Consider the following 24,770-nt stretch of genomic DNA (forward strand, 5'->3'; position numbering starts at 1 on the left):
CTGTGCGTTAGCTTTGTGCGGCGTTGCCGGCATTCAGCTAGATGGTATCTAAATGCTAATAGGACAGATAATGCCTCGAGAAATAGTCGATGAGGTTCGGCTTCCAGCTTCCTATTATGCGATTAAGAAGGGCTAAAGTTACATTCCTAATATTTAAAAGTAAATAAAATCTATAAATGTACCATTAAAATAGGAAGTTTAAATATAACTGTCCTCCTGAGGCAAATTGCAGAGCGCTGTCTAGCTCAGTATCCTGCCTTTGACAATAGCCAGAAGCAGATGCTTAATGAGTACTGTAAGAGATGGGGCATGTGCGATGTGATTTATTTATTTTCTCTTCTCCTCCTCTCCATTTGATGCTCCCAGCTTATGGCTGTCACCAGTTTAGGGCCCTCCTTGGCTTGGAGCTGAATCTGATTATCAGATCCCGACGACATTCATTTTTATAACCCCTTTTAACTTGTTTTTGTTTCTGGTCTCCATGGCATCCCACAGCGGTGAGCTCTGCAATTTAATTGTGCACTTAAAACGTTATATAAAATATTTTTACATCCAGTGAAAATTACCCTTGAACTGACCTAGAAAAGTTTAGGAAAGACGTTTAACCTTGTCAGTGCTCTTGTTTTTCTGCACTGATAGAAGTGGTCATCAGTTATTCCGCATTTCACATCCCAGTTCTATTTGTTGTGTCTCAGATCTCTCCCGTTTTCCCTATCTTGTCCTGATTGCTTCTTTGTCCATCTGAAGTCCTGCTTTGCTCAGTCTCTCCTTATATGGAAGCTGTCCCATGCTTTTGATCATCTTTGTTGTCCTTTTTGTCATTCAGTCTCCTTTTTCAGATGTGGGAAGCAGAACTGCCTGCAGCATTCAACAACAAAATGGTGATGTGTTTCCTTTCCTAATCACCCCAAAGGCTGTATTTCCCTTTTTTGCTTGATGCTAAATGCTGATCTGACCTACCAAGTTTCCAAAGTTTTCATGAGTGATAACAGCTAATTTGGGTCCTCGTATGCTTACGTAATTAGGATATTTTGTGTTACTCTGGGTATTAATTGACATGCAAGATACTGTGTAGTTACTTAGGAGTGCATGAGTTTGGTAACTTTTTGCAGTCTCCTCTGTATTTAATTGTGCTGAATAATTTTATTCTCAGTAAGCTCTGCCAGTTCCAGGCCTATTCCACTTTGTAGATCGTCTTTTGAATATACTGAACAGCACAGGTTGCAGAAGGAATTCTTGGCAGATCTCTCTGATAACCTTCCTCCCTTGGGAAACTCTTCCACTTATGATTTCCTGTCTTTTAACTACTTATTAAATCATGATAGGGACTGTAATTCCACAAAAGCTTATCTTTTCTTTTTCCAAGAGCCTTAGCTGACAGTTCTTTCAAAGTCAGTTTAATTCATATTAAACAGATTAAAAAGCTGTCTCTTGGATCTCAATTAACTGGAAATTGGAAATGTGCTCTTGGAATTTCCTGGGTACTACAAGACTTTCTCTCTGCTCCCGTATTACCCTGTATTTCAATGATTCTCTGCCTGAAGTTCTGTAAATGAGCTTATTTCTGCAGGACGATGGATTTAGATTTGCCTGGATTTGTATAGAAATGGTAGGTTTGCTCAGCAGGCTGGATCAGATGGGTAACTTTAAGTGAGCTCTGCTCTCCCAGAAGGATTCTGTCACAGCTAAATTAAGCTTATCTGGGTTTCCTGGAACTCCTCTACACATTGGGACCTAGAGAAGTGGAGACTTTTTTTTAATTTAATTGCCTGGAAGAGCGTTTGAGGCTCAGCTGGTATTTGGGTGGACCCGGTGTTGGCATCTGATGTGACAGCTGGGTGGGAGAGCAAGAGGTTCTTGGGTAGGTAAATGAGCTGGGGGTTAAAGACAGCATTTGCTCTGTGATAGCATGTCTGGGTCAGGCTGTGAACAGGGCTGCTATGCTCATCTGAGTCAGGTACCTTGTTTCACTTTACTTTTTCTTCAGAAAGGCTCAAAGTACTACAACAGAAATTCTCCCTGTGTGAAGAAGTTGGGATCATCTACTGTATCCATGCTGGACGCCTGAAGCTGGAATGATTGCCTGGTGCTTGTCTGCCTTCACACTTCTCCTTAGGCATTTCTTGTTGTCTCTTGCTGGAGACAGGATTTCTGTGTAGGTGGACTTCTGTCTGACTTAGAATAGCTGTCCTTATCTTCTTGCCCAAGGAGGATTAAGAAGGATTAGTTTTGGAACTGTTCATGCAAAAAGTGACTGGAAGCTTCTTTGACTGAAAGTACTGAGATGAGCGAAGTTAAATGAAATGACAAGGCAACTTACTGGGGTTAAATACCCTTGGGGAAGTGCCTGTAGGGTTAAGGTGGTAGTTTCTTTAACTTAGGAGCCCTAGGAAGAAATCCTGCTTTCATTGGGATACATTGGTATAGTCAGGAGCTCAGAGGGTGAAGGGAGGAATTGCTTGCTGGTGTTCTTTGGCTCGATCACACAGCAAGCTGGAGCTGATCCTAAAGGATTCAAATCTTCAAATGCATAATGTGGGCAGAAAATTAGCCTTTTGTTGTGCTGAAATAACAGGAAGCTAATAGCTGACTTGATTTTCCGCTTTTTAAAATGTATATAGAATGTGATACTTGAGTTCTCTTTTTGTCGGTGTTTGGAAATTGGGCTCAGTGAAAAGCTTAAAATTATGCAGTGGCTATGGGGAAAACTGAACTGCAAGCAGCTTGTGATGCTTTCTGTTCCTTGTAAATGTTTATGTAGTTCAATTCACGATTTAGCTGTGTTAAACATTAACTCTTCATTAGCCACTGGTACTGGAAGTTTAAACTGTTGACTGTAGCATATCTTAGTATGCTCAAGAGGAAAAATTGGATGTGCTTGAGGTGTTAGAAGAAATGCCTGTCCGCTCCCATCAGTTAATTCTGGTATAGCTAAAATTAATACTTGGTACAGCCTACAGGGAGTAGAAGCACTTACTCAGTTTTTCCAAGGAAACCCAACAAAAATATCACTAAAATGTTAGTGGTATCAAAAAGTAGAGAAGATGCTGGATTGGCGCTGGCTCAGGTTGCACAGAGGTGGTGGTGCCCCATGCATGCAGACAGCCAGGGTCAGGCTGGATGGGCTCTGAGCACCTGATGGAGCTGTGGGGGTCCCTGTTCACTGCAGGGGGGTTGGAGCAGATGGTCTGTAAGGGTCTCATAGGACTTAATTCTGTGATACAGTGTGTGCGTAACATTGTTTTTGTATAACATCTTCCAGCCTGAGAAGTACCGGTGTTCCAACAGCAGTAATTATCAAGGGTTTAGAAAACATCATTTGCTCAAGTGTTTATCTACTAATGCTGTTAATTCTGTAGCCTGAAAGTGTGCTGCCTTCTCCTGCCACTTCACATTTTCTGTTTTGTCTTTGGAGTTTTCTAGTTATTTTAACCTCAGCTTTGGTGTTGCTCACAGCTGGCCTAACAGAGCTGCCTTGTCTGCGTCAGCCCTGCTCTGATGGGATGTGCTGGACAGGGGATTCTCCTCAGTGTTGATTTTATTTGGAAAACAGAGGTTTGTGTTCATCTCTGCAAGTGTTCTTAAACAGAGCAGCAGGGAACTGGCCTGGTTGTAGTAAATAAGACTCCAGAAGAGATGTATTTATTTAATGGGAATGTCATCCTCCATGGTGGAAAACAGCAGGTCTCTGTTGAGCATATGAAACTTAGAAGGGGGGCTGCAAGTCAGGGCTTTTGTGCAGAAAACACAGGGCTGGTGTTGTTGCTGACACTGCCTGACTCAGACGTGCTGGAGCCCAGGGGTCGTTGTGCAGCTCGAAGAATTATGCTTTTAATTTTTGTGTCTTGTGGGGCCTCCCCATGGGTGGATCTGTGAACAGTGCAGTGGGAGTTGCAGATGCAAATATCAGGGGCCCAATTTTTCCAATTCTGCTGAGATTGGTAACCGGTATGAAAGACAACTCAGAGGCTGCAGCACTGTCTGACTGTCTGACCTCCCCTCTTTGGGAGGAGTTAGGATATCAGAGAGATAATTTGCAAGGATAGAAATAATCTTTACATATTGATATGCTGAAAAGTGCCCAAGAGAGCTCTTGTTTCCTTAATGAATGAGTCAAGTCTTTGAGAGGGATATGTGAGGTCAGAGGTAAAAATAGTGCTACAGAAGATGCTGTCTTACTCCGATTTCCAAGTAATAAAATAGTGCTGTCGCTCCCACGTTACTGTGGTTGTTTTGTGGATGCCATATACGTGTTCTGTGGCAGAACTGACTAATCCTGCAGTCCTTCTGTTGTGATCCAGATTAAATAAATGAAACCCAGAAGTGTAATTTGGATATTAATATTTTTTAGTGCGTTAAAGCCAATGTTCAGAGCATTGTCTGGTACATTTTCCTATTTAAGGGGAATTCATCAAAAAAAATTGAATATTTAAAAAGAATCCCTAAGCCGTGGCAGTTGCCTTCAGAATTAATTAAAGGCTACACACTTTTAGTGCAATCTGTCTGTAACAGCTGTGTTGTGCGCTAACAGCAAGCACAGGAAGCTGAACGCTTCAGTAAATCCATAAAGAGCTCAGTAGTGTAGGCTGTCATGAAACTATCAGATTTAAATGTAGGTTATCCTCCCTCTTCCTGTCCTCCCGTATCATGATGGGCTGCACCCAAGAGCGAGAAACAGAGGCAGCGATGCTTGTGCTTGAGAAATAATTGGGAAAATTGAATCAAAAGGCACTGCTGGCCTTTTTCCTCTCCACTTTCAGGTAGGATGGGAATGCTTCTAACCACCCGTAGCCACGCTCTCGGGTTTGTTTCTAATGTATATGTTTGTTCACTGAGCGGTAAATGCGAGTTCATCCGCTAATGGCTGTGCAGCAGAGAACAAAGAGCGCTGTGTTGGGCCTTCACCCATCGCGTGAGGAGGAGGGCTGGCTCACAGAGCACACCTTATCACCCTTCCTGGTGTTTGCATCTTCCCAGTGCCCTCTGTTCTTCACGAGCCATTAAGGCTGGATACTGGCTTTTTACCTGGAGACCTGTGGTAGGAATAGCTCTTACTAAAGCTACTTCTAGAGGGATATTGGCAAGTTAAATAATGGCTTCAGGACAGAGCTCTGACCGCAGCAGGATCTGCTTTTGGTTGTGGTCTGCTGGAACGTAGGGTGAGTTGGCTTTCCATCTCTCCTCCAGGACAGATGCTGCAGTGTGTAAAATGCTTCCTGTGGAATGCTGGCGATGGGTTCAGCTACAGATCAGAGCTTGGGAAGAGGCTGTGTGCTGCAGTGGTGTCATGCACTGAGCTTCAAATTCAGCTGCTGGTGGTATGGATGTTAGTTCTGCCCCAGCAGTTGTCAGTGATGATAAGTGGTGAGCAGAAGTCTTGTAACTCATAGGCATGACCTGTAGCCAGGAAACCAGCATTTCAGAATTCATGAACTCCAAAGACACATACTGGATGTACTGTATAATTGCTGGCTGGCATAGGAAGGTTGCTTTAGCTAGAAAGAAGATTACAGATTCTTGTAAGTGGTGCAGTGTGATGTCTTTGATCTGAAGGCAGCTGAGAATCACAAGACTCTCTTCTCCATATTGGTGTGGCTCTGTTGCAATGTAGTCAAGCTCCTGCTGGTGGATGGCCATCAGTGTATTGTTTTGTTTCCAGGCATATAAAGCTTTGAAACTGAGGCAGAGATGTGCAGCCATCGTGACAGCTGCGTGATGGCCGTGCAGGGGGTACCAAGCAGTCATGTGGTTCAGGAGTTCCTTGAATAAAGTATTCTCCAGTAAAAACAGCGAAAGGGCATAAAAACAATTCGTGTTGCATCTTGGGTGAAATGTTAATGTGAACTGGAGGTGATCCAGTTAAGTTAGAGATCTGTCCTTCCGTCTGTATATCTGCTGGCTGAGCTTGCAGAGATCCCTCATCACTTCACAGATACAATCTCTGCTGTAATGAGGACCTCTGTCAAGCCCCAGGACTCTCTCAGCACCCTGGCAAGAGACTGCATGGCTGGCTGTGAGTGAAGCAGAGTGCATCAGCTGCACTGAAGCAGAAAGCACTAAGCATTCATTATTGGCGTGAACTGAAGCTCCAGTGTGCACGTAGGCTAAATGTCCTGTTGGTGTGGTGTGAGTTGGTGGCTGTGTGCTTGGGGAAATTGCCAGCCTGGTGCCAGAATTCCCACGTGTGGGTATTTCCTGACAGCACTGCCTGCTTACCTACAATAACCGTGTGAAGTGGAGCCTATCCAGAGCTTCACAAAGCCTATATTTAATAACGTATTGTGTTTATAATACCTTCCATCCGCTGGATTTCCCAAATAGACTAATCCTCTCAGCTGGTCTTTTGGTAGAGCAAAGATGCCTGTTTAACTGACAAAGGAGCTGGAAAGCAGATTTTCGTGGTGTTTTTTTTTTCCTGCAAAAGCAGTGAAACAAGATGGAACCAGAGTCTTACAGCTACTGTTTTCACCATTGTTGTTGTGTTTTCTGCATGCCATGTGCTGGAAGTTGTACAGAACTAGTGAAAGGCAGTTTGTATGGTGAGCAGTTTGTGACCTAAATCGGATAAGTCACCAAGTCCTGCTGTATGTGCTTGAAGTGCTGCAGATCTTTTACACCTCTGTGCTTTTAAGCACTTCTGAGTTAGAACTTGGAGCTTACCCTGAAGATCCCCAAGGGCTGAGGCTGTAGGAGGGAAGGGATGAGTTTTCTTAGCTTTAACTCTAGAATTAACATCACTCCTGAAGAGCTGAGTTGCCAAAATGAGCACGGCAGCCTATGGGGCAGTTCTGGAGGAGGCTGTGCACGCCGTGGCTCTGCACCCTGCAGCCCAGCTTTGTGTAGCTTTGATGCCTTGTCTTGGAGAGGGAGGGGAGGGGGACAGGGAGTAGATTCAGAGCTATATCACCGCCTGCTTCTCAGTTCAAATCCTTCTTCTTGTAGGTTCTGAGTATTTGATGCTGTTGTCCTTTCTTTGTGCCCAATTGGTAATCTTCACGTTGCAGGTACTTATTGCTGCATCCTCTCCTTGCTGTGGAGAACAGTTGTTCCCAGCTGTGATGTAGCTTGGGTGGGTTGTGGTGGGTGTTTAGAGGGATTGAATCAAGGGTACTCTGAAGAGAAACACTTCCCCTGTTCTGTGGTCTGTGCAGTGCCCACATTGCATGGGTGACTGGGAGCTGCTGCAGGTGCTGCTCTGGAGGCTTCATCCTGGCACTGGGACAGAGCAGGCCTGCTTGTGTGGGCCGTGCTCAACAACGGCATGGGAAGGTCCCTTATGAAACATTGATGATACAGTGGTAGACCCAAAGGAGGCTGTTGATGGCCATGTGATGGAAAGAAAGAGGAAGGATTGTGTCGATTTTTTTGAAAAACAAGCTTCACTTTATGTCAAATACAGAACAAAAGGGTTGTTAAGTTTCCTCTGAGTTGGATCCTAGCTACAGCTTATTTAAACAATGGTCCTGCAGGTTTTGTTTGTCTTGGATGGTGGTTTGTTTTACTGTGGTGTTGCTCATTAGCAACGTATGTGATGTACTGGATGTTGTTGGAATGTGGTCCTGTCCTGGAGAGCTTCCAACATAGCATCATTGGAAAGAGTTGTTCAGGAGTCTGGTTAAACGAGTCTCCTGCTTTCTGGTATTACAAGAATAGTGATTTAAGTTCAGTATTTGAAATGTATTTTGTTGCAGCGTAGGTAGGATCTTCCTCTCTGGGTTACATCCCTGAGCTGATGACAGCTTTGTACTGCTCACTCAGTACGTTCAGCACCAGTCCTGGGCTCTTGAAGGGAACTCTCCCAGTACACCCCAGCAGGCTCTGGGAGAGACTTGTAGAGCATTATTCACAGTAATCCAGCTTCTCCTGAAGATGCTGTGCCTCTCATCTTGATGATCAAATAGATTCTATCGTACGGTGTCTTTCTGGATTTTGTTTGTTTGCAAGTTCTTTTCTTCTCCACAAACGCCCCATGTTGACTGTGTGTCTAGTTCTGTCCCTTCTGGTTATCCCTGTCCTCTTTGCCCACCTTTCCTAAGAGTGTTGTTGGAGGATTTTGATGTGTATTAATCTTCATTTCTGGCTTCAGGGTGGTGATAACACCTTTTCCTCTCTTGCAGAGTGTTTACCATGCCTCTGGGAACGTTCCTCCTTCCTGTTCTCTGTTTCTTGGGAGTGGCAATTCCAAGGGGACTGCAGTATGTCACGTTCTCACGCAACGCTACAAAATTCCTCCACCTGTCCATGGACTTAGAATCAGGGACCATTTACCTGGGGGCTACCAACTTTCTCTTTCAGCTGACATCCGACCTGCTGATGGAGAACATGGTTCAAACTGGACCGGTTTTGGACAGCAAAGATTGTCTGCCCCCAGTCTCAAAGCTGGAGTGCCCTCAAGCACATCATACTGACAATCACAACAAGCTGCTTCTGGTGAACTCGGTGCAGAAGGAGCTGATTGTGTGTGGCAGCGTGCACCAGGGCATCTGTGAGAAGAGGAGCCTCACCTCCATTGACCATGTTCTCTTCCGACCAGAGAGCCCCGGTGACACTCAGTATGTTGCTGCCAATGACCCCAATATCACCACTGTGGGACTCGTAGCCTACTCGAAGGATGAGGTCCCCTTGCTGTTTGTGGGACGGGGATACACTAGCCGAGGAGTTGGAGGAGGGATTCCTCCCATTACAACCCGAAATCTCAGGGCCCACGGCAGCGATGTTCAAGCAACGGACTCTCACTCTATTTTCTCCTACGAAGAAACAGCCAAGCTGGCAGTGGGGCGGCTCTCTGAGTACAACCACCACTTCATTAAGTCCTTCACTTACCGCTCGAGCGTCTATTTCCTCTTCTACCGCCGAGACCTCAAGTCTCAGTCACGCGAGTACAAGACCTACATCTCGCGAATCTGCTTGGATGACTCTCATTATTACTCGTACGTGGAGTTACCTCTGCTCTGCCAGAGCAAAACCAGTACCTACAGCCTCCTGCAAGCGGCCTACGTCACCCAGCCGGGGAAGGACCTGGCCCAGGGACAGCTGGACACTGACGGGGAGGTGCTGTTTGCAGCCTTCTCTGCCTGGCAGGCTTCTTCAGGCAAACTGAGCGAGGAGTCTGCGCTCTGCATCTATGCCATGGAGGAGGTGGACCGCTTGACCAACTGGACGAGGGATGTGTGCTACATGAGAGATGGGAAGTCAGAAGACGGGACAGAAGTGGCGTACATTGAGTATGATGTCAGCTCCAACTGTGTCCAGCTGCCAGCGGTAAGTGACTTTGCACCTTTGCCAGGGTAAAGAGAAATCTGCAGTACGCTCTTGTGTTGCTTTGTGCTCCTGGAGTGAGCCTGTTTCCCACAGCTGTGTGATGAAATCTGCTTGGGCTAAAAGCCTCTGGGCTCACTGTTTCTTTGCTACCGCAGCAAGGCAGTGTTCTTGCATTCCAACTCAGGTCTGCCTTGTTCCCGCTGCAGTGCTCTGCTTCACGTAGACAGGTTTGTGCAGTGTGTGGCAACGGGAAAGGCATCTGGTGTGAGCTGGACCTGGTGCTTGTTTCATGGTATTACCAGGCAAGAGCACTGAAGCTGCAGTTCAGGTTGCTCTTAATATCTTCACATCCTGATCTAAAGGGGTGTGCTGGGTCCTTGTTGCTTAGGTTGAGGTGCGTCTCACAACAGCTTCCAAGAAAGGGCACCCAGCAACCAAAAAAAATCGAATGCAAGAGTTAGCAAAATCCTGTCCTACTGAAGACTGCATTAGGCCTGCAGAATTTTGTATACCAGGAAGACTTTTTCCTGACCTGGCAATAAGGAGTGAGCGGGCAAAACTTGAATTCTGTGGCAAAGGCGTGATGGGATGTTGCAGGATATAAATGTAAAGTGGAAGTTGGCTGTGACCCTGAATCCCTTTCAGTTTGTCAGCCATGCTGGCTGGTGCTGTGATAGCAGGGACAGTGACACAAACATAGAGCAGCAGCGTTCTCCTGGGGCAGGATGCAGCGTCCTGGCATGAGGATCCATGGCTGTGAGTAACCTGTTTTCAGCGAGGGCATTGCTGGTCCATAACAGAGCACTATGCTGTCTTCTTGTCCTTCTGCAGAATGGTAACTTAAGGTAACTTCCTCTTCCCAACCTCCTGCACAGCTGTACCACAGAGCTTTGGGAATATCTGCAATTGGATATGTGGTCCAAAACCAGTTTTGAAATTATGGTTTGTGTTTTGGCAGCTGAGGCAGACTGTACAATAGCTATGGGACAACAAAGGGGTAAAGAGCAGGCTGGGAGCAGGACAAATGTAAGGTCAGGAATAATACACTGACTGGGCTGTGATGTCCTGCTTTCACTGACCCTTAGCTCTGTCCTGCACGTCCCCTGCAGGCCAGCATGGAAGGGATCCTCATGAGTTCAGAGCAGTTTGGGGGATTTCCAGTCAGCCTAGTATGAGCAGCTTTTCTAAGCAGCACGGAGAGTCCCCTTGTCCTGTTTAGTCCAGCGGTGAAGTGGGTGCACAGGGTGGGAGCAGAAGCCAGGCTGTGCTGTGTGATTCCTGGCACGTGATGCCAGGCCCCAGCTGCGTGCTTTGGCACTGGTGGGCTGGCTGAACTGTAGCATCTTATTAACAAGTGTGTCCAATGCTATGTGAGCGTCCTAACAAACTTTATCCCTCACCATTCAGCCCGTGGTAGCGGTTGTCATTAAGATTGCATCTAACAACACGTGGGGGCTGTGCCAGCTCCAGCCTGCTCCATTCAGCACTAAGTGGAAGCGGCTGTCAATGAGCATTTTATGCATTTTATCAGTTCCAATGGTGGCAGCTTGTGCTTTATATGGGAATAATGCTAATTAATTTCACGTTTTTCTGCCTCCAGACCAGCACAAGGTATGTTCTTTTCCTCAGCGCTGTCTCCTTGTTTTTAGAGCAGAGGGGGAGGCTAGCATTGAGTTGTACAGCTCAGTGTCATCTCTTCTGCTGGAACAAACACTTGGTTTTTATAAAGACTTCAGAACTAGCTCTGGTTTGCTGGAGATCTGAAAGTGTATCCACTTTCCTATTTGTCTCCAGATGCAGGAGATGGTAGATGCTGTTGGTGCCTTGATAATTGGACTTGTGAAGCAGGTTCCCTTGAGGCTGCATGTCTTCCCAGGGTGTAGTTTTCAAGATACACAGCTTTTCTTTTTGCATCAAGCTTTCCGTTTTTATCATGAATCAGTACAGGTTTGCCCCATTGTTGCTTCTCACACGTGGAAGGTAGGAAGCAAACACCAGAATTCAGCTTTGGTCTGGGCACTCCAAACTTGCTCTGTGGCAGTACGATGCTGGGTGATTCCTGTGGAGTATTTTGCTACTGCGTTGCCAAAATGCTATTCACCAAAAACAATTCACACAGCTTCTATGTAAGTTTACAAAGTGCTTATATACAATTATCATGGTCTTAATCCCATGGCACAGAACGTGTTTCAGCTCTTGCCTGTGATTAACTTGCACTGCTGACAGTCCCAGGGAGGTGATGGCCAGGCTGTGCCAGCACTGGGAGAGCTCACATGGTCACGTTGTTCTGTAGCAGCCGACCCTCAGTGTGCAGTGAATTCCCCCAGCATCACGTGTGGGCAGCAGCAGCGCTGGGCACAGATGGGATATACAACCATTTCTGTCTTGTATCCATTTTATTAAAGCAAACTTTGAAAAATCAGCCTCTAGTAATGAGATATTTTTGGTTCCAGCGTTTGTCTAAATTGATATAAAGCTTGCAAAAAATATCTAGAATCCCATTCTAAACAAAGGCTTCATGCCTTTGAGTGTGGATGTCTGGCAATGGCTCACTTCCTATTAAATCTTACAGGAACTGGGGCTGTATAAATCCAGCCTTGCTGCCTGGAGCGAGGGGAACTGGGTTGGTGGGAGCTGCCCAGTAATACCTCAGTGAAAATATAGAGCAATGGAGGAGGAGGAAGATATTATCCATGGTGATCCCATGGTGAAAATCAGCTTTTATACACTAGCATTGTTTGAAGACAAGCCTCTAATTGATTAAAAATGGTAGGTTTAATAGTATCAAAGGATACTCTGATGTTAAACTAGGCACCAAGCGAGGTGTCAAGAAGCAACAGAGAAACTGTCCTACACAGATTGTGCCGTTATTTGGGGGAAAAAAATGAAGCATCTCCTTTCTACACGTACGAATAGCAAACAAGTTGGCAGCTTTTATTCTTTCCTTTAGAATTCAGCAAGTGACGCTTTGGTGGGTACTGGGAGGGATCTGGCTGGAACAGAGGGATGACTGTTTTTGCACAGTGCTGTGGAGCTAATTTTCAGAAGTCTGACAGAGCTAGGAAGAATTGCAGCAGTGTGCAGAGAGGATTTGTTTGTATTTTGTGGGTCTCGGCTGCACGCACTGCACAGGTTTTGTGTGTAGCTCTTTGGAGCAGGCTGTGTTCCACCCTGTGTTCATGTCTGTCCTGGTTCTGGGGGCTCCACCTCAGACCTGGAATTCGTGAGTGATACAACAGAACTGTGCTAACTGTTGGACGTAATGCTGGTGACGTGGGCAGCTGATTCCATTTTGCACCAGAAGCTGGCATTTCCATCTTGGTTGGTGGTGGTTGTTTTCTGAAAAATGCATCAAGTCTTCCCCAAAGCTGTGCCGTGGCAGTGTTCAGCAGGAACGCTTTTTGGAGTTGGCTCTTAAGCAGAATTTAGGTGCATTTCATTAGCAATACATCTGTTACGCTGAATAAACTCAAGTGGAATATCTGCAGGATTCTGTTAGGCTACAAACAACTGATGTACCTTAACTAATAATTAGAAGCTGTTTGCTACTCTCATCAAAAAGCCTAGAGATGCAAAACTAAATTCACCTCTGTGAGAGACAGAAGAGAGGATGGGAGGGGTGGAAGGTGATGATGTTCTTTGTGTCCTTTTGGTTTGGGTACTGATTTCCCTGTCCTTTTCACTCCCCCAAAGGACACCCTGTATGCGTACCCCTGTGGCTCTGACCACACTCCCAGCCCCATGGCCAGCCGGGTCCCCTTGGAAGCAGCCCCTCTCCTGGAGACAACAGAGTCCCGACTGACAGCTGTGGCAGTGAATGTGGAAGATGGCCACACCATTGCTTTTCTAGGAGACAGCAGGGGGAGACTGCACAAGGTACGGTCTGGATGCAACGAAGAGGGTAAAACCAATCAAGGATGCTCAGGTGGGGGGTGGCAGGAAAAGCAATGTCAGTTCTTCTGTAATTCCTTGGGTAGGACAGATGTCTCCTATTCTGATACTTTGCCTCTATACTGCTGTGACTCTCTTGCAGGTGTATTTGGGAGCAATGGGAGATGCACACATCTATGCTTCTTTAGCTATCCAGTTGAACAGCATGGTGAGTGGAGACCTGCTGTTCGACCAGTTGCAGGAGCACCTCTTCGTCATGACTCAATCAATGGTAAGAGCAATTAAATCCCTTCCACAGAAGAGCTGACGGGATTTGAGTTCCAGACAAACTGCTGAAGGGAGTGGAGGAGTCTTGAGAATTGTGGCAGAGGTTTTACCCATTCTGGTAACATTCTGGGTTTTAATCCATGGCACGTATGTTTTCGTAAGTTGGTCAGGCTGCCTTGTTTCAGCAGTGATTGTGTGATGAATTTTACAGATAAAAGCAAGCTGTGTAAGGAACTATGCAAGGCACCTTTCCTCTTCTTCTTCAGCCTTCTCTAATTCCTTTTGTGTCCGGTGGCAGCAGGAGAAGCAGCACTGTCATTGCTGGGGCTGCTGGGTGGAAAATTGAGCTGTGGGTATTTTATTTGAGAGGATTTGCTGAATGTTAGATCAGCTTCTTGAGCTAGAAAGAAAAGGATCCTCCTAGCAAAATGAAAGCAACCCCTGGGTTACTCTGTCTGAAAGAAAGGGCAAACTGAAAACCACTGCTTCCCTTCATTCAAACCCTCATGTGCAGGTTGAGATGCTCAAATTTTGTAATACTTCAAAGGAGGAGCTGAAATCTGTGAGTGGAAGATGATTAGGGGAAATCTGAAGTACATCCCTATGAGTAATTGTTCTGTCAATTAAAAAAAAAATGCAAAATTCATGATATACTTAGCAAAAGTAATAGATTGAGGATTAGAAGATGATCGCTTAAAGTGACTGACAGCACAGTAGCTGAAGTGTAGCAGCTGATTTAAAGAAAGGCGAAAGGCAGAAATCAGCAAGGATGGTCAGTTAAGGCAGGCACGTGCTGCAAGTCAAGCTTACCCCAAATGCTGCAAGGTTGTGCAAGGTTGTGCTCCACTTTGCTGAGAGCCGACTGCTCTACTTTCACTGCAAGCGGCAGCTCTGCCAGATAGAGCTGGGCAGTGGGGCAGGTGCTTTCAGAGCCCTCCACTGGAGCTACCGCATCCAGCTCCAGCATGGTGGGCTGTCAGTATGACTGAGATGACACAGTCCAGAAAAGCAAAAAAGCAAATGGCACTGTTTGTTATTTATCACTAAATAAAGTGTTCTTGCAAGGAATGTCATGGATGATGTTTCAGCAGTGTGCTGTTTGCCTCAGTGTCTCTGCAGAGCTTGAAGTTAGTGTCCTTCCTTAGTATGTAAAATAGGCATCAGGCAGGCTTTGGGAATGTATTCCTTTTTCTTCAGTTCTGTGCAGTACTAGGAATTAGCCTGAAATTTCAGTGGCATGCTGATAACAGGACCTAACTAGCTAGGCAGAAGTAGCTGTAGTTCTGGGGCCTGCTTTGTGTGTGCTCTGATTTCAAAGATCTCTTTTCCTGACAGGTGCTAAAGGTTCCCATACTGGAGTGCTCCCTGCACTCAGACTGCGAGTCCTGTCTGGCGCTGGAAGATCCTTACTGTGGCTGGTGTGTCCTTCAGGGACGGTAAGATGAATCCTGCTTGGGTTTTGGAGGAATAATGCTTAGGAATTGTCCCCATTTACTCTCTTCCAGTCTCCATATATATGTCTAGTGTCTGGGTTTATTTTTAGCTCCTTTGTGGGATATATCTGGCCTACAAATTCATTCTGATTTACCATTCTTCTGTCTGCACTTCTAAAGCACCTCTATAAGTCACAGTTGCACAGTATTGTCTTTCAGTTGCTTTCTGGATCTTTGATCACTCACAATGTTCCTGTCCAGAGGACTTCAGCCAGGTTTTAGGCTGACTGCAGCTCAAACTGCCCCTCTACAAATTTCTTCACTTCTTCTGGTGTCTCTGTTGTACTTGGTGCTTTTTTACTTCTTGCTCCCCTTCTGATACTGCTTCACAAGAAGTGGTTTGTCCCAGCGTGTCTATCTGCTTGCTGGCTGTCCCCATGTGCAATGCCCTGGGACCTGGTTTATGGCCCTTGAAGCCGTAACTGGCAGCTGGTTACGGCTCATCCTTTGCTATGGATGGTGGTGAGAGGATGGGACTTCATGGTTGTTTAGCAGCTTCTCTGAGAATCTAGCAAGGGTTTCAGACAGCCAGCATGGGTTTGGGGGTTGGATGTGTGCCCTGCTAGGGCTGTGCAGATCTCTGCTAGGGCTTTCTGCTGTTTCTCTGCAGGTGCAGCCGTCGCTCGGAGTGCTTGAGGTCCGGATTGAGTGAGCAGTGGCTCTGGAGCTTCAACTCTACACAGCAGTGTCTCTCTGTCCAGTCACTAACTCCAGCCAATATCAGCCGAGAGGAAAAGAGAAATGTGAGCAATGATGATTCTCTCTGATAATCTTCAAGCACATAGAAAGAGTCCCCTGCAAAATTGTAAGGCCCACAAGTCTTTCTGGTGCTTTCAAGCATGTCTGCCTCACATGAGGAATTTAAGTTGGCAGTCCCAGGAAATATAATTGTTTTTCCTATAAATCTGAATGTCCTTGTCTCTTAAAAGAGACTTACTAGGTATTCTGGAGTATTTGATGGCTGCTTGAGTGAGGATCTTCCTTGGCTTGATATCTGTTATATGCTTCTGTCTGTGAGTTCAGAGTGTTTCTGACTCTTCTGATACTCTCTAGGAAGATCTAAAAGGAGCTACCCAAATATAGGGCTTCAATCTGGCACCAGAGACCTGGCAGAAAAGCTGAAGTATGGCAGTGTTTTAAATCTGTTAGGGCATGACTAGAATCTGTCTTTTGCTAAAGACTTGAGCAAAGGGGGGAAATTGCCCTTTCCTTGGTGGGTGCCAAGTTCAGCGGGCGAATGGCAGGAGATGATGGGTGAAGCAGCCAGCCCGAAAAGATAGAAAAATGGATGTGTGTGTAGATAACTGCCTTAGGGGCTCTTGCTTTGAAAAAGTAGAACCAGAATATTAGATGAACTAGAAGAATGTTTTGGAGAACGGAGTATTTACTGTATGCTATTGAATTGGCAGATATTCCTGGCTATCTCAGACTTACCTTCTCTGCATGAGGAAGAATTTTACTCATGTTACTTTCAAGATTATGAAAGCTCAGCAGTTCTGACAGAGTCAGGAATCATGTGTCCTTCACCAGATCCCAACCAAACACCAGCCTTGCCAGCAGGAGCAGGTCAGTGAAATGCTTTAAATGGGGCATGATAAGCTCAGATAGCACTGTCAAGAGAAAGTACATTTTGGGTCAGAGTGCCAGGATTCGCAGCGATGGATGTGCATGGTCTGTCAGCAGGTGTTCGTTTCATTCTGTCATAATGTCTCTTTGCTTGCTACTTGTGTGTCACGCACATCCTGTGCTGTTCTGGGCTGTTGCCAGATTCCAGTGCCAAATTCTGGTGGTTGGAAAGGAGCTCCCCCTTGAAGGGTTTTGTGACAACCTGAAGATGATCTGAAATGCAGTCTGGAGCGGTAGCTGGTTTGGCAGCATTTGTCATAAATCTGGAGAGAGCTGACTTAAACGCTGCTGCTTTTTCTTTCTTTTTCTTAGCAAGCAAAGTTTGATTATAAATAAATAAAAAATAAAATAATAAAAAAAAAAGTAAACCTTTTCAAAATCCACACATGAGTGGAAGAAGAAAGTACCTGTAGGAAAAGTGAAGAAGGGACCCACAGCCATTAAAAAAGATTAGAAATGAATCTGCAATGCAGCAAAACCTCAGAAAATACAGTCAGGCTGTTACTATAAACAACAATCTCTAAGTATTACTAATTGGCCACCCCAAAGCACCTAGAAGGCTCTCTGTCTGTGGCCTGTGTGTTGGATGTTCCCCAGCCTGTTGGTGTGAGCTCTGAGCTGCTCTCTTCAGAGAACTTGTTCAGCTGAAGTAAATAAAGCAGGTGCTGGCTGGGAAGCAGTCCACACAAATCACCTAACTAGCTGTAGAGGTTCTGCCATGTACCTGCACAGCTGTCTGGTAGGTCTGAAACCACCTCCGTGGTCGTAACATGACAGCAGAACCAAGCCAGCTCTGTTGTTCAGACACCTTGATTTTTTGGTATTTGTCTGCTGGCTTTCATGCTGCGTGGAATAAACCAACCAGGTGTCCTTTTCAGTCAGGCACAGAGAGAGAGGCTTCGTGCCCTGTTACTGCAGGCAAAGTGAACAGGATTGGTTTTGCCATTTAGATAGCAAACATTGACCTGAATTTAAACTGTGAAGGTCATAAAGGTAAATCCACAGTCTAGTTTTCACTATTCTACACTTCAGATCCTTTTAGCAGCTCCTTTATAAGCCAATCTTGCTTTTACTTCAACAATTAAGTGTTTTACCTACATTATTTTCATCTTGCTTCTCTGAAGCAGCCTGCTTCTATTTTCTAACCTGAGCTTATCCGACAAGAACCATCCAGGAATCTTATCTGTGTTGTCCTTCTGCTTCTGTAGGAGCTCTTTGAGTCACTGAACTATGGCCAAGTGCTCCTAGAAGGGTTTTGCTGTGTTAACTATGCCAACCTTCTCTTCGTATTTGTTGTTACTTAGGTTTTCTCTCTTCTTCACTGCATTTGCAGCCCTTCTTTGTGCTATTTTTATACTCTGCTAAGAGTAATTTGAAGTTGGTAATCAGAACTATACAATTTTCTAAATGAGATGTCATTGGAGCCTCTTACACTGGTATTTTCCTATTCTTACTAAAAAGCTTTTCCCAGCTTGCTAAAATATTTTCCTCTTTTCAGCTTTACTGTAGAGGTTGCATTTGGCTCATCTGTGACTGCTGACGAGTTACATGTAGGTAGCAAGATCTCTTAATTTGCAAGGGCTCAACCTTGTCATCTCTGCTGTTGAACAGCACCATTGGCAGTCATGGCAAATAATTGGAGAAAAGAATATTTATAAATACAGCATCAGTCCTGAAATCCTGAGAGGTGTTGGCCCTTCCAGCACTGCCAGATGCAGTCGCCTTTGTAACAGCGATAGGAGCTGGCAGCACTGCGGTGACTCCTGCCTTCAGCAGCTTGTGATACCATATTTTTTCTTACTGCTGGCTTTTCGTGACACCTCATTGCCTGTTTTACTGGCATCATGTCTCTCTTGTCACCCTGTTAGGAATCCAGTTCAAGCCTGAGGGATCCTCTGTCAGACAGGACAGCTACTTCATTGTCTTCCAGACTTTTGCAAATGAATGTATTTTTATATGCAAAAACAAGTCTGAACTCTCTTAGAGGAAGGATAGGCAACCTTCTTGTTACTTATTTTTGTAACAAATTATCTTGGACAAATGGCAGCTCCTGGAGTTGGGCAGAGCATGCAATATGTTTCCATTAGTTAGAAATCTAATGTTCAGTTCTAAGGTTGAGGGCATTTGTTTGAAATGAGGTTAATTGCATTTTTGTAACTGCCATATGCAAAACATCTCCCTCAGGCTCATGCTCTCAGAGATGGTTAGCTATGACCATTCCTGCAGTTATTTGACCTGTTATAAAGCAATGATAATTCTTTTCCCAAAGAGAATCTGGCTGTCCTGAAGCTTGTAGTTAACATGAGACATAGGTTTAAAACAGAGAAGTCTTTGGTCATTGCAGGTGAGTTTACAGGTCTTGTGAACTCCTTCGTTGACTCACCTCTCAGTCTGGCCATAAAAACAAAGATCTCGAGGTGATAACTGCATGTGAAGCACATGTTGGTTCCAAGGGTTGGGTTTTCCTTTGGATCACAAATGACGACAATCATCTTTGAGCCTGGAATGTCACCTCTTCACGTCACACAGAGGTGACAGTGGAGTTACAGCAAATCTAGAGCGATCTTCAGTCATCTTCCTTCCCCTGGGTTGGCAAGAGCTGTCTTAAACTACCCCGATAAACTTGTCCAACCTGTTCTTAGTGTCCACAGGATAATCTAGAGATGGAGATGCTGGCAGCATGGAAGGGAATCTGTCTCCAGGTTTGACAAGTGTCTTCCGTAGAGCATGCTGTGTCTTTTAACAGTGGCACTCTGAGTGGCACCGTTTCTAAGAAATTCTTATTTTCACTTTCAGATCATGTCACCATAAAGCTTGTAGTGCGTTTCCATGACATCTTCATTGCTTCTGTGGACTTCTCTTTCTATGATTGTGCTGCAGTGGCCCTGCTATGGAAATCAGCACCGTGAGCACCTGCTTTTTCTTGTCTGTGGTTCTAGGGAGGGTGGCTGCCCTGGATCAGCATAGGAACTACTTTTCTATCACTGTTCCAGGTGCCAGAAGTGTGTGAGCAGTCCCTGGGGATGCAACTGGTGCGTCCAGCAGCACCTCTGCACCCACAAAGCAGCCTGTGAAGAAGGAACCATTATCTACAATGAAAGGGTGCGTCTCCTACTCAGTCCTTCGGTGGTGAAACTTCCTCTTCTGCACATAGCTGTGGGGACTGTATGGAGTGGTTTTGTGCTTGGGTTTTATTCTGTGTTATTACTTTTCTCTTACCCTGCCATATTGTTTTTCTTTAGGCCCAGATCCCAACTTCAAGTGTGTTCCCTTCTTCAGCAGCTCCCCTCACTAAGTCCTCTACCGTAGCCCCAACGGTGGCCGTAAAACCCATCACTCCCCCTGTGCATGCAGTATCAAGCACTGTGCCCCCCACAGAGCCCAACCTCATCACATTCTCTGCTGCCTCCAATTCAATGACTGAGTCTACAGAAATCATTAGCAACCCGTACTCAACACTTTCAGCTGAAGCAGCATCTCTCCAGGCCATCACAGAACATCCCCTGCCACCACCAGCAGACAAACCTGCTGTCACTCTGCCAGGCACAGCTTCTCCTGCTGCATCTATTTTCACCAGCCCAGGCAAAAATGTGGATCATGCAGCCTTGCCAACCATAGGGCCCTCCACTGCCCAGGAGCCGTGGCACACTGAGCCACCTACCACTGTAGCAGCTTCTCCTCTGTTCACATCTTCTCCAGCAGTGACACCTTCCCCTCATGTCACCAGTTTCAGATGGCCTCCGAGTTCTTTTCCTACCACGGAGGCCCTGACATCTGCCATCCCATCTCCCCAAACCCATGGCCAGATGCTAGAGGACCCTTCTGCCTCTAATGACTCTCCTGCCATGCTGGGAACTGAAATACCTGCATCAGATCCTCCACCATCAGCTCCCCAAGATTCGCTGCTGGGGGAGGACACGGAGCTCCAGGACACAGAGGATTGGATGGATTTGCTGCAGGCTGAAAACGACACATCTCCCTTCTCTGCTTCTACTCTTTTATCGGGTGATGGTGATTCTTCAGAGAGGGATGTCCCTGACTTACCCAGGATCCTCCACCCTGACCTTGACTATCAGTATGATGCCCCTGGATTTTGGGAGGTAAGCTGCAGAATCTGCTTTTACAGTTTAAGCTGTACTTATTGGAAAGTTTGATGGGATTTGCTGGTCTGATGTTTCAGCATGTAGAAGAAGTTGTGCTTTCTGAGAAAGTAGGTGACCACTGTAATGTGTGGGATGAGAAGTGGCAATCTGAAGTTCCCAGGCCTTGTAGAAATGCTGCTGATCTGAAGGTAGCAGCTGCTGTGATGTCCAGGATATTCACAGCTTTCTGCTGTTCACTGCTTCAGGCTTGTGCATCGCTTTCTTGTAACTCCCACAGATGTTTCTTTGTCCAGACAGGCTTTGCTTCTCTGTTGGCCTATTGTTTCTTTGATTTCCTGTATGAGAGGTGTGGAAATCTCTTTGTCTAAAGATGCTGTTGTTTATTTCCAGAATGAAGAGCTTAGTTGGGGTCCTGGTGCATGTCCCTGTGTGCAAGGAATCCAGGGATCTTCACTGTTTCCAGTCAATGTGGCGAGGAAGATAACCCTGCTTGGAAAGAACTTCCACCTTTACCGGGTAGTTAGCTGCTATTTCACATTAGCATTCAGAAACCATATTAGTGCAGAGCACTGTTTGGGCAACCAATCCACTGGACTGCTAAAAATAATTGTCTAAGAAAGTTGTGGCTCTGCTGAGGTTTTTCCTGTGTTCTAGCAAAAAAACAGCTAGAGGAGTGCCTGACTCCTGTGAATAAGCAATTTTGTACTTGGGTTTCTTCCCGGGTAGGAGGGCGAGCAGAAAAAGGGAGACCACAGGTGTGCACCAACCTGCTGGGGGTCTGAAAGTATTTGCATTAAGTTGCACCTGTGCTGCAGTGCAGATGGCAGTTCTTGGAATAACTTTCTGCTGAATCTCTGCTGTTTCTGTCTCCATACACAAAATACAGATCATCTATTCTCCTTCCTTTCTGGACTGGTAATGCTGATGTGGCTATTCCTGTTGTACCTGAAGCTTCCATGGTGGGGAAAACCGGCCCTGGAAAGCTTCATTCCCAGGGTGTGCCTCTGATTAAGGGAAAAAAAAAAAAAGTTTGCTTCTTAAGATGGAATACGGCTTTGGCAACCCTTTACAAACATCTGCTTCAGAACACAGCCCACAGACTAATTGTTGGTTTGTATGTTAAACTTGACTTCAGTCAGAGGAGCTGAGCTAGTTACAGATACTTATCCTCCATTTTTGACAAGGCATGCATAAGCAATTTGAGGAAAGGCTTATGGGAGAGAGAAGAAAACACTTAGTATTTCCAAGATGCACTAATCTGTGTGCTCTGCCTTTGTTTCCAGGACCAGCAGTGGGACTATGAGTGTGTCCTGAATTTGGAAGGGAAGATGATGATGATGGATGCTTATGTGGAAGGGGATGCAGCAAACCAGTCCCTATGTTACATCACCTGCCAGCTGAACCAGGTGAGGGACTTGTGATGGCATTTCACACCGGTACTAATTTTATTCACCTCGTTCATCTAACTGGCTGGGAGGTGAGGTTTCTGAGGAGAAAAGCACGTTTTGCTAAAATATTTGTGGAGTGTTTAATGCCATAGAGATCTTGTCTGGGGTGCTGCGTCCTGGTGGCACCGGCATTTCAGGCTGCAGAAGGATTGTGTGGTCTGAGCCACGAGATCTGTTGCTGCGTTTGACGTGGCACAGAATGGTGCTGTGTCAGTCGCTGCTCATTGCAACCTGCTGCTTCTGCTATAGCTGGAACTGCTGCTTAGCACAGTTTGCAGATCATGACTGCTGTGGCAATGGTTCTTTTGTGTGGGTTTGATGTAGGGCAAGGTTTACAGGCAGAGGTGATGTTCGTAGTTTGCAACCTCGCATAGTCAAAAGAAAAGGAACAACATTAGCTTTTGAGCACGCAGGCCCTGCAGACCAATTGTAATCCTACATCCCAAAATTGCAGAAGTGCCAGCTTGAACAATTTCCCAAGCAGGTGGCTTGCAATTAGAAATCAGACATTTAGGGGTGCAGTTAGGAAGTTAGACAAGTATTGCCATGAGCACACGCTTGTTTGCAGTGTTCTCCCTGGTGAACCAACGTCTGTTTCTCTTTTTAGAGCTAAGTGGTGACTGAGTGAGCCAGTAAGGACAAGCCCATGCTGCCATCGCCCGAGCTAATGCTCCTTTGGCTGCATTCATAGAAGCTCCTTATAGGCTGTGCATGATGAATGCTACTTTTTTTGTTTTTTCCAACCTGTTCAGCTGGTGTGTTTGTGCCTCCATGAGGTCCTTTACCTTGATGGTTTCTGTCTTTGCAGTACAGCTACACAGCACCTCAACTGGAATTCAATGCTGTGGTGTTTGTGCAGAGGCGGCAGCACCTTCGAGTGGACAGTGCTGCAGATCTTCACGGTAGGAGTGCAACACTTCTCCAAGGGGCAGCATAAGGAATGGAAGGGGAACCGAGAAATCCTCAGCTTTTTTATATGTGTAGATATTTGGAATCTGTAGTGATCCCATCTCAGGGCAACTGAAGAAAACATACAGCCTGATTTTCATCAGTTTTCACAGAGCAGAGAGGTGGAGGGGGTGCTGTGTAGGACACCAAATTGCTGAGTTATTCTATGCCTTAGGGGCTGTTTTCACATCTTCTGGATGTTTCTCTTCCAGTGACTTTCTACAACTGCTCCGTGGGACACACTGACTGTAGCCGCTGCCAAACAGCCGACTCAAAGTACAACTGTGTGTGGTGTGGTGGTGACAAGCCCAGCTGTATCTTCAGGGGCTCCTGCAAGGAAGAGATAGAAGACTTGTGTCCAGCACCTCTCATTCACTCCGTGAGTAACCACCTGCTCACTAGTATGTGGCATTCTCCAGTTGAAAGCGGAGGTCTATGAGCTCAGAGTGCAAACAGTGTAGTTCAGTTGTATGTTGGCACATTGGAGAGTACGTTGATCCTATTCCACTGTAATTCCTTGGTGATGTGAGGATGCTAGACTTGTGCTGAGCTTTTGTTGTACTGAGAGAGAACATTGGGGAATGGTGTATTTGTATCTCAAGTGAGCTGAAACTGATGTTCCAAAAGAAGCATAACCATTTAAAAGCTCGGAAAGGATCTGCAGATTGGATCCTCCAACTGTTCTGAGCCAGACTCTGAAACAGATTGACCCAACTGAGCCTGGGGTAAAGGAGGGCAAACACTCATGATAGTGTCACAGTGAGGATGTGAAAGGTGAGACAGGTTACTGGGATTAATTATTTTTGTTTGTTTATTTTAAGTGTTCCTTGCTAACTGCCACATGACAGGTGTCTGTAGCCATGCGTCCCTTTGCTTGTCAGCTTGTCCTCCCTCCAGTGGCACACAACATCCATGTGCTGCATCTTGTCTTAGTTCATCTTGGATGCTGCTCAGGGACAGAGCTTTGAAGTTTGTGCAGCATGTGATTCATTGTCTTACTGATGCTGAGGGGGTAATGGTGCTTGCTGCTTCAATACAAGTAACACGTACCAGCTTGTGCATTCCCATTCTTCAGTAGAGATGCTCTACGGAGTGGTCAGCATGTTGTTGAGGTCAGGCAGAGTAGTCCTTGCCTATAGAAGTCCACAGTGGATTAATGCCCTCTGAGGAATGCTGGCAATGGTGAGGAATAGAAAAGAAGGCTCTGACCATGATACTCTTTATGATCTCTCTTCTGAGGATGCGGCCTGGTACTAGTCCTGGTTACCAAAGTGAATCCATAGCGGTGACTGGAGCAGGCAGTTGGTATTGGGGCAGTCGTGAAGGGCTCTGTGCTGTAGATCAGGTGCCAGACTGAGGAGGTCTGAGATAATGTGACATTTACACGTGCGCGGGTGTCTTTGCAGGTGTACCCCCTGTCTGGACCAGTGGAAGGTGGCACTAGAATCACCATCACTGGCTCAAACCTCGGGCAGAAACATCAAGACATTGCAGACACTGTCACTGTTGCAGGAATTCCCTGTGCCGTAGATGCTCAAGAGTATGAGATCTCTAGCAGGTAGAGTATCTGCAAACCTCCTCCCAGAGGCAGGCGTTGGCTTTTCCCTTGGCTGCCGACACCAGGCTGAGATTTTGTTGCCTTTTCTGTAGCAAGAATGGAGCCTTGCCCATTCCCTAGGGAGTGCCTCTGAGTGCAGTCGCCTTCTGATTAGTTTCTCCCCAGGCAGTGACCT

General features: G+C 45.9%; 1 protein-coding gene across 4 annotated transcripts in view; it reads left to right on the top strand.

Annotated features, from left to right (window-relative positions):
* PLXNB1 (plexin B1) overlaps positions 1-24,770 on the top strand; it is a 67,924-nt gene that overhangs the window by 24,275 nt on the left and 18,879 nt on the right. For 3 of the 4 annotated variants that reach the window (XM_052678431.1, XM_052678432.1, XM_052678433.1), the window contains exons 3-16: positions 8,118-9,261; positions 12,955-13,137; positions 13,295-13,423; positions 14,755-14,855; positions 15,523-15,655; positions 16,322-16,478; positions 19,335-19,443; positions 19,532-19,640; positions 19,781-20,638; positions 21,032-21,157; positions 21,925-22,047; positions 22,898-22,991; positions 23,250-23,416; positions 24,444-24,595. In XM_052678431.1, the coding sequence (XP_052534391.1) occupies positions 8,128-9,261; positions 12,955-13,137; positions 13,295-13,423; positions 14,755-14,855; positions 15,523-15,655; positions 16,322-16,478; positions 19,335-19,443; positions 19,532-19,640; positions 19,781-20,638; positions 21,032-21,157; positions 21,925-22,047; positions 22,898-22,991; positions 23,250-23,416; positions 24,444-24,595 (3,575 nt within the window). In that variant the 5' untranslated portion in view covers positions 8,118-8,127. Of the gene's footprint in view, positions 1-1,784; positions 1,862-8,117; positions 9,262-12,954; positions 13,138-13,294; positions 13,424-14,754; positions 14,856-15,522; positions 15,656-16,321; positions 16,479-19,334; positions 19,444-19,531; positions 19,641-19,780; positions 20,639-21,031; positions 21,158-21,924; positions 22,048-22,897; positions 22,992-23,249; positions 23,417-24,443; positions 24,596-24,770 lie in introns of those variants that run through there. The other variant, XM_052678434.1, reaches the window with a different exon arrangement.

This window comes from Tympanuchus pallidicinctus, unplaced genomic scaffold (assembly GCF_026119805.1).
Source record: "Tympanuchus pallidicinctus isolate F22 unplaced genomic scaffold, pur_lepc_1.0 scaffold17, whole genome shotgun sequence".
NCBI classification, from domain to species: domain Eukaryota; kingdom Metazoa; phylum Chordata; class Aves; order Galliformes; family Phasianidae; genus Tympanuchus; species Tympanuchus pallidicinctus.